Source organism: Strigops habroptila, chromosome 1 (genome assembly GCF_004027225.2).
Source record: "Strigops habroptila isolate Jane chromosome 1, bStrHab1.2.pri, whole genome shotgun sequence".
Classification (NCBI taxonomy): domain Eukaryota; kingdom Metazoa; phylum Chordata; class Aves; order Psittaciformes; family Psittacidae; genus Strigops; species Strigops habroptila.
Genome location: NC_044277.2, coordinates 4,979,578 through 4,992,902, shown reverse-complemented (window position 1 = coordinate 4,992,902; position 13,325 = coordinate 4,979,578). Strand labels below are relative to the sequence as shown.

At 49.2% G+C, this 13,325-nt stretch overlaps 1 protein-coding gene across 1 annotated transcript in view; it reads right to left on the bottom strand.

The window, feature by feature from the left end:
• The window catches only part of KCNK9 (potassium two pore domain channel subfamily K member 9), an 82,674-nt gene extending 71,054 nt beyond the window's left edge, over window positions 1-11,620 (bottom strand). Inside the window, exon 1 of the mRNA XM_030504253.1 lies at window positions 9,229-11,620. Within this exon, the coding sequence (XP_030360113.1) occupies window positions 9,229-9,808 (580 nt within the window). The 5' untranslated portion in view covers window positions 9,809-11,620. The remainder of the gene's footprint in view (window positions 1-9,228) is intronic.
• Between the last annotated feature and the right edge of the window lie 1,705 nt (window positions 11,621-13,325).

Genomic DNA, 13,325 nt, shown 5'->3' with positions numbered 1-13,325 from the left:
GTTTCTAGTCCTCAGCAGAAAACACGATATGCTGTATCCCATAAGGAACTCTTCTAAAACTTCTGGTCTACCTCTGGAAGCCCAAGAAGTTCCCAAAGGCCAGAAAAACTGAGGGAAAGCACTGGGACTTCAAGTCACATTTGCAAGTAAGAGGTGTTTCTCTGGTGCAAGATTGCAATAGCAAGTTCAATCAATCACCTTTATTTCGTAACAGTTTTAAAACATTTCTATCTTATGAGACACAGCCTGCATGAGAGTATTATGGTCAGGGCTCCATCTTCCTCCTGCTGCTGGAGTTCATTTTATTGCAGGTACCCTAGTTCCCAGAGCAAAGTTAACCTAAGCACCAGACTGCAGGTATTTAAAAATCATTACTGCCAATAAAACTATTTTCACTGAGTAAAGTCAGATCTGTTTCACCAAATAGAACAAACTATTAACACTTAATAGCAACTGTTCATTAGTTCAAGTAATAGAGGCCTACACCTTTTAAACAGTAATATTTGACACCTTTTCCTACTGTGTCTGGTCCTGAAAAGTTCCAGATGGGTGTGAAATGCATCAAAGTGACAACCCAAAACTCCAGGTGGTCACAGTTTTGGTACAACAGTTAATTTCTGATATGGTTCCCATAGCAATGGCCTGTGATGGTTTAAACACAGGAGGAGGACATCCTCTCTAGAGGACATCAAAAGAAAAGAGGGTGGAAGAAGTAAAATATTCCATCTGCACCAGTAATGAGTTAATGGTAGCATGAATTGGAAATTGCTGACAGTGCCAACTGCCTTGGGAGTAGATCTCTTTTACTTCTACCTTCCCTTCAGTATGTCAAGAATATCCCTAAATTGGGAGTCTACAAGCATTTCCTCGTAGCTAATCTCCTGCACTATACAATTAGAGAGAGATGCTGAGGGTTTCATTCATCAATCTGTGCCCTAAAGCTCTCTCTGAGATGTTCCTGTCTGGGAACGCTCACGCAGCTAGCAAAGGGAGCGATCCTCTTCTGTGACAGGAGAGCAAGGAGACAATCAGATCTTTTAACCCCACTACTTGTCTGCTTTGCTCTGAAGCTCTTTCTTGCTGGCGCAGCAAATTGAAAGGACATCCTAAGAAGTAACAAATACATGAGTCCTTAATAGAGATATGTCTTTCACTGACATGCCCTAATCATCTCCATAATGAAGGCAGTTAAAAAGGATACTGAACCCTTTAGCTAGCTGATGACTACAGAAGCCTCTTGTGGCAATTGGCCAGATACTAAAAAATTGAGAAAAAAACTACTAAGAAATTCAGGAGTTTCTTCCCCCAGAACCAAAAAGAAGTAAGTGCACATTACACGTTAGAAAAATGAAAGGCATCTCAGTGGATCAGAAGAGCTTGTTAATTGTCTGGCAGCAATGAAAGAAAGCAAAAGAAAATAAAACAGATCAACAACCACCACTACAACAAATAAATGGAATAAAAAGCATCAACACTCTTCCTCAAAATTACTCTTCTCTCAAAGTTTAAGGTATGCAGAAGGCAAGTAGTTTAGCCTCTCACTTTCAATTAAAAACAATACAAATCAGTATAAATACCTGAGTCAGCACATACTTTAACTCCACAAACTCTGTTCGGTTTATTATTTTTAAAAAACAAATCTGAAAACTGCTATTACAGGTATTTTCCAGGAGTTGGTTTGCTGTAGAATACAGCAACTGGCATTGTAGAAGTCATGTCAAATAATGGCCTGATCCAAAACCACTGTGATTCAAAATATTCTCTTCATTATTTACAATAGGCTTTGGATCAGGCCTTAATTTCTGGGTGTCTTTTTGCCTAACATTCCCTCATCCATAGACCCTCTCCCTTTAATCAAAGAAACTGCTGCAGCTACAACATCAACAATATAAATGTTAGTTGTAGCTCATCAAGTCAGAGACACCTGGTAGGGAATAGGTAACCCAGGGGAAAGATTCTTATCTATGTATTTTTAAGTCAGTAGATTCCATGGACTATAACCCAGAGAAGGTAATGATTTCAAATTAGTTTGCATCACAGCAATCTATGTACATTAAATTTTGGTAGTCCATAACTTCACACAGAAATATCCACAAGCCAAAAATAGGTGAATAGGCCTGTTAGACACAGCAAGCAGCTGATGCAAGTCCACAGTAATCTCTTAGTTCAACTTAGAAGCAGCAAGGACTCTTACTGATTAGTTCTGCATCACCAGCAAGTGTCCTTGCTAGCATCTGTTACAGGGGAAGGGGATATTTCGTGTGGCCTTCATCCAGATTCAGTCAAGGATCTTCAGTAAAATCCATAGAAACTGGGTACCTAAAAACCTAAAGGGCCTTTGACAGAAGACACATAGTATTGAGAGATAACTACCCAGAATTATATATGCTCCTTCATGTGATAAAGTTCCTGATTCTGCTATTATTGTATGTCAGAAGACCTAAACTGCAGCAGTTTGCTAACATCACCCTGTATTCATTATGGACCTCTGCCTTTGGTTCATCTTCACCATTTAATCTGCCTGTAAACTAGCGCCATGTGGTCTGAGAGAAGTGAGCTGTTTGGCAATTAGAAATAGTTCCCAACCTGAATCTTCAGAAAGTCATTTTATCTTCTTGTCTCTAAATTGAGGGTAATTTTTACACAGAGGTGTTGTGAAGATGAATCACCTAATGTCAGTACAGCATTCTGAATATAAAGTGCTGTGTAACTCCAGCTCGAAGCCATGAGCATGGCTTTCAGCATTTATGAAGGAATATACTCCAGCATTGAAGGAACTAAACACCTTAGCTCAGATTGCCTTCAAAGGAAGACAACAGCATTCTGGTCCTTGCTTTGTGCCAGACCAGCAGCCTCTGTGCCAAAATCCATGTTGTCTAAAAGGCAAGCTCTGCATTAATCAGTTTTTCTTTAGATCAAACCTCATAGTTCTGATGCTGTTCCCAGAGAAAGCCAAGGTGGGTTTATTCTTCTTAGTTGAAGCAGGCATAAGCCCCTAGCTAACAGCTAAACCTCTTCCCTTATTCTTAGTCTAGAAATACTCCTCTTCCTCCCAATTCTGCCCTGTAAATTTCTGCTTGCCATCCTTGTGCCGGCAGGATCGTTTTCTTCTTCAGTTCACTTCTTTCGCAGAAGACTCACCGACACCTCTAACTTGTAGCCTTGACAGTAGGTAAACACAGATACTTCCATGCTGACACTTGCAAAGGTACATAAATGGTCGTACTGCATAAAAAAAGTAATCAATATACAAAGACTATATATCATGGAGAAATTGGAATTTAAAAGATCTTTGGTTTTCTTTCTCAAGAAAACAAGCCCAGAAACTATTACAGCGCAAGAAGTGGAAAAAGAAAGATTCAGAAAATCACAGAACATACGGCTCACAAAGACTTCAAGAGGTCAGCCAGTCCATCTTCCTCCCCAAAGGCAAATAAAGCAGCTCTAACTCAACCATTCCAGAAAGATTTTTGTCTAAGCTCTTTTTAAAATGTTCCAACGATGGAGATTCCACAACCTCTTCAGGCAATCTCTCCCAGCATGCAACTACCCTGACAGCTGGAAAGAGTTTCCTCTTTAGCCTAATCTAAATCTCACTTGCTTCAGTTAAAGATAAAAAGTTATGAATTAGGTAGGAGGAAATGAAAGAGCACCAAATCCTAAAAATCTACAAGACACTCATTTCTCAAGCCTGGTTGCACTACGGAAAGCTGCTGACACCATCACCCAGCTGAGTGGCTAGAGGTTTCTCGGTGCTTCCCCAAAACTGTTTTTAGACCCTTACTGGATATTGCATTTGCAGTGCCAGTAAGCCATACAGCAGGAAGTTGCAGTTCAGCATCAGTCTGAGCTGTATTTTTGCCTTGCTTATCAGTGATTTTTACAAAGCTCTTGCTAATGTGCCTCTGGCAGGAATGTGAGGTATCACTGCAAAACCAGTTTTCAGGAACTCCAAAACTGTTTCTATAGACGTGTGAGCAAAGTAGCCACAAAGTCCCTTCTGTGTTAGCAGAACACTCTTTGGGGTATTTATTATTTTAATCTCCATGAGACAAAGAATATAGTGTGGAAAGATCTTGCAGAATATTTCAGTTATGCAAGCGAGCAAAATCCTATGCATGGTTCATCTTGATGCAGCTCACTGAAGCTGACTGTCTCCCTGCTTGGGAGATACCACCAACAGATATTCAAGCCCTGACCATCCAGTATTCTCCAGTGAAGCTTCAGATGGTGTGAATTAATAGATTTGTTACTTCAGTGCATCAACAAGCATTGGTATCACCAGAAAATCTTGCTCTCTACTTTCACCTGAGTTTATTAATAATAGAGTGGCTTTAATCCACTCTGTACTTGTTTGGGTTTTTTTGTATGAGATATGACCTTCATGGTCTTGGCAAGACATGAATGCAGCAGTTAACTAACCAAAGCGTTGGTATCATTATTCTTATCTTTCCCTTTTCATGTCTTGTTGTCTTCCTTTCTTTTCTTTCCATTGCCAATTGTCCATCTGCCATGATTCCCTATTCAAAGCTTTTCAACTGACTACCTTTAAATACGAACATCCATCAAAAACCAAGAGCAGACTCAAAAACAACAGAGCTTGGTCTCCAAGAAGGAGCAATGCTGACAACATAATTCATACACGAAAACACTTTTTCCAAACCAAAATTAGAGACATCGCAACACTACCAGCTTGGTATTTTTATACCCACTTTACAGAAGGGTAAAGTGATGCACAGAAAGGATAGAGAGGATTAATCCTGAAATGGATTTGAGCAAGTGTCTGTTTAGTTCATTAATGCAAGTTCAAACTCCCTGTCAGGCCATTGTCTGCCAGAAGTATGAGATCTCCTCATCTGAATGTAGACAGTTCCTGAGTGTTTAGCTATTCAGTAGCCAAACAGCTGCCAATAGGTGGATATTCCATTCACCATTACAAGTATTGAACCATATTCTTCTAAAATATTTAGTCTGTGTTCACCAGGATAGTTAGATCACTACTTGTAGTGGGTTTGAAACTGAAAACAAAAGCCTAAACTCCAGAAAAAGGGACTACAAATTCACAGCACATGCTGTCTTTAATTATGCTCCCCTTATAGTCACTTCTCAGGAAATAAATAAATAAATTAAAATCCTCAATCTGTTTGTTGTTTCAGTTCATTTTAGGGTGACATAAACAGCTTTCAGTTCTTTACATTCTGCACAAGCCTCCAGAAATATTCAGTGTTTACTAGAGCTCGGTAGTGTTAAATCAAGTATGACTATCACCCTTTAAGGTCTAAATGATGGAGCGATATCCATACCAATAACACATTTTGACAGTGTTGACACCTGCTTACATCAAAGCAGTTTACTCACTCTTATAAACCTGTGGAAAAGGGCATTAAAACTTAATAGGAATACAAGGAATTACCTTTTATTTTCAAAAGTCACTGTTTCCATTCATCATGTTCAGCCTCTTGATGAACTCTGTAGCATATTCTACAGCATATCTCATAAAAGATAAGTAGCTGGATGGAGAACTTGATTAAATGACTCTCCGTCATTGTATTGGCTGTGTAACTGGAAATGGTTGTGTAACTGGAAAGGGACAGGAAATTATACTACCTAACTCCAAGCGAGAACAATCCCAAAATAAACTCAGCAACTGGTGAGAGTCAAGTATAGCTTATTAGTTCTTTTTGATCACCTACAAACTTTCATGGAATTCAAACATGACCAAAACTGTGTGGAAGCTGGGTATTTTTCTTCCGCTAACGGATTTTAAGATCAGACGCATTGAATGCTGTAGCACCTGTGGTTGTTAATGTTTTTTGTTGGGTCAGTTAAAAAAAACAGCATTGCACCTGGGAAGTAGAAAAAAAAATGTTGTATGCCAGGTGAAAAAACCCTGTTTCCATTTAGTTGATCAGCCCTTGCTTCTTTATTGAGCAGGTAGCTTGACAAGACAGCAGCAATGCCCTATGACCCTCTAATAAAAGACAAATCATAGAATAGTAGAATGGTTTGGGTTGGAAGGGACCTTAAAGCTCACCTAGTTCCAACCCCCTGCCACAGGCAGGGACACCTTCCACTAGAGCAGGTTGCTCCAAGCCCTGTCCAACCTGGCCTTGAACACTGCCAGGGATGGGGCAGTCACAGCTTCTCTGGGCACCCTGTGTGAGCGCCTCACCACCCTCATAGCAAAGAACTTCTTCCTAACACCTAATCTAAATGTCAGTTTAAAGCCATTCCCCCTTGTCCTATCACTGCATGCCCTTGTAAAAAGTCCCTCTCCAGCTTTCTTGTGCCGGAGAGCCATATGTTAGAGGAAGTGTGAGAGCTGACCAAATCTCAGCGCTTCACCTCACACGAGATGCTTTGCTTGCTATCCTCCCTTCCAAACAGGTCTTCAGTGATGAGTTTTCGGAAGTCCCGTCCGGCCGCGGGGCTTGCTCGAGCAGGCGCGGCCCGAGCGGCGGCGGGAGCTGTCCCTTCAGCACCACGGGCCGCCCCGCCCGCGAACACCCGGACTCGAATGGGTGCCGGTGGCCACGGCCAGCCACAAACTCCTTCGGTGCAATGAAAGCCACAGCGGTCTAAATCGATCCAGTGAAGGGGTAATCGCTTCAGACATGTTGCTAGCACGGCAGTATCAAGGAGAACAATTAAGTTAGACATAAATTAGTCTGCTGCCTGTCATACACGTATTGCTAGACCTTGTGGTCTGCTGATTCTTATCACACTTCTCCAAGGAGAAGCTTTGTGGAGATAGATGTACCACTCTAGATTAGGCAACGAAGGGTTTTATTCACTCTGTTTTATAAATCAGCCTGCGATGGTTAGTTAGATGCACTTTCGCAGGAGCACTGGCTGACTATAGCAGGCTCACGAGTGCACACACCACTGCATGTGCTCCTCCAAATCTGGAAGGTTGCAGAGGGAGAAGGAAATCTGTGTGAGAGCATACACACAGATTAAAATTCAGAACCACAAGAGATTAACATGACCATTTAAGATCACTACCCTATGAATCACAGAGAAGAAATCTCTTATTTTCCAGAGAACTTAAACATAGAAAGTCATTTCTTCCCCTCTGTGAACCAAATTATTTTAGGCTAAGTAAGAAATTAAAGAAGAACCTTCCACTCTCACTTTTACAGACCACCAGTCAATGAGACACCATCACAAAGATACTTTAGTGCTGAAGAGATGATACACAGAATAGAAGATGCAGATAGTAACTATTAATAAACTTTCAAAAGATGGATCCTCCCGGAGCAGAGTTTCCCAAATGAACAATCGTTAAGGAACGTCTGTCTTTCCGCACCATTCTTTATTATCACTCTTCCTCCCAGTGGTTCCCTGTTGCTATACACATCTTAAATTTAAACAATTCAAACATCCCAACGTGCCTCCGCCTACAGAAACACACACCATGCTCTGCACGCTGAGGTGCTCCGAGCTTCCTAAACAAATCCCAGCTCTTTGCAGGAGAAAATGCTTCAGGTAAAATATGACCAAAACAGCAAACTACCCTTTCTACCTGTCACCAATTGACCTTAAGAACATAGAAAGTGTTGATGCCACCTCTTGGGTGGGAGTAGCAGGCACCGTGAGCACACAGGCGTGTGCATGGAAGCCTCGTAAATCCAGAGGGGCATGACCGGCTGGTACACACTCAGCACAAATACATGACAAGAGACTGATGGAGGAAGAGAGAATCAGTGACCAAAGAAGGAAAGAGAGTTCTGACATCGTCATGAACAGCAGGAAATTGAAGTCAGCAGCCAAAGTTACATTCTACTCTAACTCTATAGCCTGTTAGTATGTGTGCTTTATATAATATGTCTAATAAGAGAAAAGAAGAGGAAATTTTCCCTTTAAAATCTTCTCTTTGCATGGGCAAATAGGCTTTATATTGCCAGATTGTCCTTCAAATGAAATTTTTTACTGCCCAGGTATAATATAATCAAGTACAAATGCGAGTAGACCCTGCTCAAAGGGCAGCCCACAGCACGTTCTGCTGAAAACTAGCGGTGTCTTCAGGTGGCAATGTGCAGATTTCTTGTAACAAACCCAAAACAGTAAAAAGATTGAGTCCTGTATTAATAAGAGAGCTGGTGTTTCATGTCCTGCTCCATACAACACACTATCAAACACCTACTGAGCTGGAGAGGTCTCTTCAGATCTCCCCAGATGCAAGGGGGCGAACACAGAAGCGCTGAGAGAAGAACGTTACCAACTGCCTCCATCCTCAATGGATACAAAACCACTGAGGAAGGAATCGAGCCAGAGCTGGAGTTGTGGCACAGTTCTGCGTGCACACCACAGCCTCTCGTTACCCTGGTATTTATTTTTACGGCAGGGAAGCAAACTTTGTGTGAAATGCTCTGCTTTAGCTGCGGGAAGCAGAGCAGTACAAAATGACAGCCTGTGGCTGTGTCCACTGACTGTCCCCTGACTGTCCTGGGAAATGGCATATCTGGGAAGCTGGGCAGCACAGATGTGGCAGCAGGCATCATTCTGCCTGTCAGACCATGTGCCCACAAAGAGGAGACGCAGTCTGTGACCTGTTGGCACAGCCGACACTCCAGTTGCAATAAAGACTTCAGGAACACCTTGGGAATGCCCAGGAGAAGCCCAGCAATGGGACCGCAGCTGTGGGAACCCCCTCCATAGCCCTGCCCAACACCAAAACTAAGTTTGTGAAAGCAGGGCTATGTGTGGCTACACAGAGGGCTTTCCCAGCTGATCCAGCTCCTGCGCCCTCATCGTTTCCATCCTCATCCAAATGCCGTATGCCTAAGTTTTCCCCATGACTCTTAAGCAAAGGTGCAAGGAGAAGCACGGCAATAGGGCCTCCTTCTTCCCGAGGGGAACCCCAGGAGAGAGTCACCCTGCCTCTTCCACCTTCCTCCTTGCCACTCAAGCCACCGTGTGACAGTAGCCAACTAGCCAGCACCAATCCCTTCAGTCAGGCCAGCCTCACTCCTCTCCAGTCCCACCTGGGGGGACACAGGCTCCATCTCTTAAGGGTTAGAGGTGCAGGACACTGCCAAGTCCAACAAGTGCCCGTGAAGAGCAATGAATTACATAACACAGGAGGGAAGCCAAAAAACTCACCCAGCACTGAACTCTTTCCCATGTCAAGACCTTGCTGCCCTCCTCCCTTTCTCCCAACCAGGGGGGCTTTTGCCCCAGCCCTCACCCTGGCCCCAGAGAACCTCCCCGAGGGCAAACACTCACCAATAGTTGTGATGACCGTGATGGCAAAGTAGAAAGAGCCGGCGAATTTCCACTGTACGCCGGCCCGATGCGGTTCGGACTGCATGATCACCAACTCCAGCTGCCGGTAGTCCTCGCTGGTGATGTTGTACTTTCCTTTGAGCCGGATCTCCTCGGCTTTGAGTTTCTCCTCCTCCCGCATCTCGTTGTCGGACTCCAGGGCATCAAAGACGGCGGCCCCGACCAGCAGGTAGGTGAACGTGCAGATGATGAGGGACAGGGTCCGCACGTTCTGCCTCTTCATGGCCGCCAGCAAGGGGCGAGTGAGGGGACCATGTCCCCCCCTGGCCGCCCGGGGATCCGACAGGCCGCAGCAGCCGCAGCAGGGGGGCAGCCGCCGGGGGGGCTGGCGGCGCCCGCCGCTGCCGCTGCTCCGGGGCAGCTTGTGCTGCGGCGGCGGCCGCTCTCCGCCCGCCTGCTCGGGTTCCTGGGAGGAGGAGAGGCACAGGAGGCTGCTGGAGCGCCGGGACCAAGTGCCCTGGAGCCGGGAAACTCTGCGCAGGACCTGCCCAAACCAAGCCGTCCCAGCGCGCAGGGCCATCCAGGGCACCCCCGCTCCTCCCCAGCACCGCGGCCAGGGGAAGGGGGTCCCCGCCGCGGGGAGGGGGCGCTGGGCTGCGCCCCGCCGGGGAAGGACCGGCAGCCCCGGGCCGGAGTCCTGCGGCCGGCGGGTCCCCCCGCGAAGTTGGCTCGGCGACGCGGGAAGGGTCCCCCGCAGCCCGGGCGGGGCGCGGCGGGGACGCGGAGGCCGCCGCCGTCCCAAGTTTCTTCAGGCGGCGCGGCGGGGCCGGGGGGGGCCGGGCGGCGGCAGCGCGCCCATCCGCGAGGGGCCGCGCAGGGGGATGAGGGGCGGCGGGCGCCCGGGCTCCGTCCGTCGGGGGTGGCCCGCGGGGGCCCCGACCCGCCCCGGTCCCGGCTGCTTCGGGGAGCGCCGGCCGGGCGGGTCGGGACGGGCTGAGCGCTTTATTCCTTCCGCCGCGGTGCGAGGCGTGCGGCGGGGAGCCGGGCTGCTGCAGGTGGCCGCGGTGCGGGCAGCGGAGCGGCGTCCGGTGCGGTGAGGGCGGCGGCGGCGGCGGCGGCAGTGTCAGGCGGCGGGCGGGGAGTTGGGGGCAGCATCCCCGGGCGCGGTGGGCCGCGCCGCCGCTCCGGCGGGAGGCGGGGGAGCCCGGCCGCCGGCGTGGCCCTGGCGGCGGGGAGCCAGCGCCCCGCGGGAGGAGCGGCACGGAGCCGCCCCGGCCGGCGGGCGGGTGTTGGGGATGCGGGAGGGCAGCGAGGAGTCGGCAGCCGCCGAAGCACCTGCCCGGGGCAGCGGCGGGGCGGGCGCTGCCTCCGGTCTCGGGCTGCCGGGAGGAGAGGAAAAAAAGCTGGCGGCTTCCCCGGGGAGAGAGCGGGGAGGGGGCTCGGCCCCAGGCGGACACAAAGGCAGAGATGAGGAGGAAAAAATAGGGGGAAAAAGGGGAAAAAAAAAAGAAGAAGAAAAAAAATAGATACTTTCGCGGCTGCTCCCCCGGCGCTCGGGGCTGGGGCTGCTTTATTTCGGATGATTTTAGAACAAAGCCGTTAAGAAAAAGAGCGACCGTCCTCCTCCTCCTCCTCCTCCCGAGCTCTTGACATCATCTCGGGGAAAACCGAGCCCGCGCCCCTCGGCCATCGCCTGCCCGTGTCTGTGTGTGTGAGTGTGTGTGTGTGCTCCGGCGCGGGAGGCGGGAGCTGCCCCGGCCGCCGCGGGGACCGCGTTAACCCCGTCGGCGCCGCCCCGCCTGGGAGAAGCCGCGGAGCGCCCCCGGCGCGGCGCTTTCCCGCCTCCCCCCGGCTTGGCCACGCCCCGGCCGCTGAGCGGGGCCGGGCGGCGGCGGCGGCGGCGGGGCGGGATCGTGGCGGCCCCGCAGGGACAGCCCGGAGCCGGGTAACGGGACAGGTGCGGGAGGTGTCGGGGACGGGGAGCGCCGCGACCGCCCGCGGGCAGAGGCACCGCGGCACGGCGCGGGGCTCGACCGCACACACCGCAGAGCGCGGCCACACGCACCGCAGTGACACACATCGCAGGGCACGGCCCTGCGGGATCGCAGGGCACGCAGGGCACGGCCACACATCAGAGACCACGGCCACACGCACCGCAGTGACACACACCACAGACCACTGCTCCATGCACCAGAGCTACACACACCACAGTTACACCACGGACCGCGGCCGTACACACCACGGCTACACACACCTCAGCTGCACATGCCATGGACCATGGCCACACACACCACAGACTACTGCTGTACACACCACAGCCACACAGACCACAGCTGCACACACCACAGACCATGGGTATACACACCACAGCTACACAGACTACAGTTAGACACACCACAGCTACACACACCACAGATCACAGCCACACACAACAGCTCCATGCACGCACGTACATCCCTTTTATGTATGTGTGGCTTCAAGCTGCACCAGGGGCGGTTTAGGCTGGAGATTAGGAACAATTTCTTCCCCAAAGGGTGCTCAGGCATTGGAACAGGCTGCCCAGGGCAGTGGTGGAGTCACCATCCCTGAAAAGTGTTCACACACCATGTAGATGAGGCCCTCAGTGACATGAATTAGTGGTGGCCTTGGCAGTTCAGGGAGAACGGTTGCACTTGATCTTAAAGGTCTTTTCCAACCTAGTTGATTCTATGATCCACACCACTGCGGCCATACACACCACAGCTCCACACACCACAGCTCCACATGCAGCCTTGTGCACTCTGAGTTTCACACACCACAGCCCCCATGCACGCACATGGCCACACACACACCACAGCCTCTCATCATGCCCACACCACTCAACGCACAGAGCTCCGCACACCACAACTCCATGCACACTGACCTCCAAACACCACAGCCCCACACACCACATCCCACCCCAGTCCTTGGCCAAACACACCACAGCACCACACTCATGAAAGCCCACCACAAAGCACATACCACCAAACCCACCACATACCACCCCTATGCCACACAACCACACAGCCCCTGCCCCAACCACAGCATAACCTCCCGCAGCACAGGCACACAGAGAGCCATGTTCCCACACACAGTGCCACATTCGCAGTGGCGCAGAGGCACCAGCCCCATGTCTCTTGAGCCACAACCTGGCTGCAGTCCCCATGGCTGCTCCCTGCCCATGGTGCACCCCAGGCTTCAGGCCATCCCTTGCATCCTGCCCGGCTCCTCCTGGCTCTCCTCTCTCCCACTTCACCACTGGATTTCCAGCCACGGTTATTACCACAGAAGCCTGGGGCTGTTTTCATGTATATCCCAAGACAAGGCTATTCTTTCTGGTGTCACCTTGCCCATGGTAGCTGTAGGCCTCCTCCTGTGTTAGAGGTGGGATTTTCAACCTTACTCAACATCTTTGAGCCTCAGGTGATGTTCCTTCATTTAGGTCTTTCTCAAATCCTAGAACCCCGGGGCTTGCTACTGTCATCCTCCATCCTTAAAAGCAACTCCATCTATCTCACTCCTGACTACACATTGTCCAAGGCCTTTGGATGTCCTTCCTGAGATACGACGAGATTTGCAGTGCATTGCAAATGGACCGAATCCGTGGGCTGAGAAGGCAGTCTCCGAGACTGAAGCCCTCTGAAAGGTGTGCCTCAGGCTGAGGAGACAAAACAGGTCACAAAGCCCTTTGTGAAACTCTTGGACACAGGGAGGAAGAGGAGTTAATTTAGTTAATTCAGCAAACAAGATTTCACCCATGGCAAATTCTGCATCACATCACCTGAACATTACCAGAATCATTACGGCACCGCATGGAGCAGGAAGGGAAGCCTGCCAAGGGAAGCCTGTACGTAACAGCAACAGGGGAAAGGAGGGGAAAAGAAGGAGAAAAGAGGAAATATCTGGTTTCGATCACCTCCTTAAAAATAGAAGTCTGATTACCGTTGCCCATTTCTGATTCCCCGAGGGAAAGCAGGAGAAGAAGAAGAATCTATAAATAGTTTGCAACACAGAGAATCCTATAGCAAAGTTGCTGGGAAGGATCAATATCGTGATTCAAGGAGGGCTCCAAATTACAT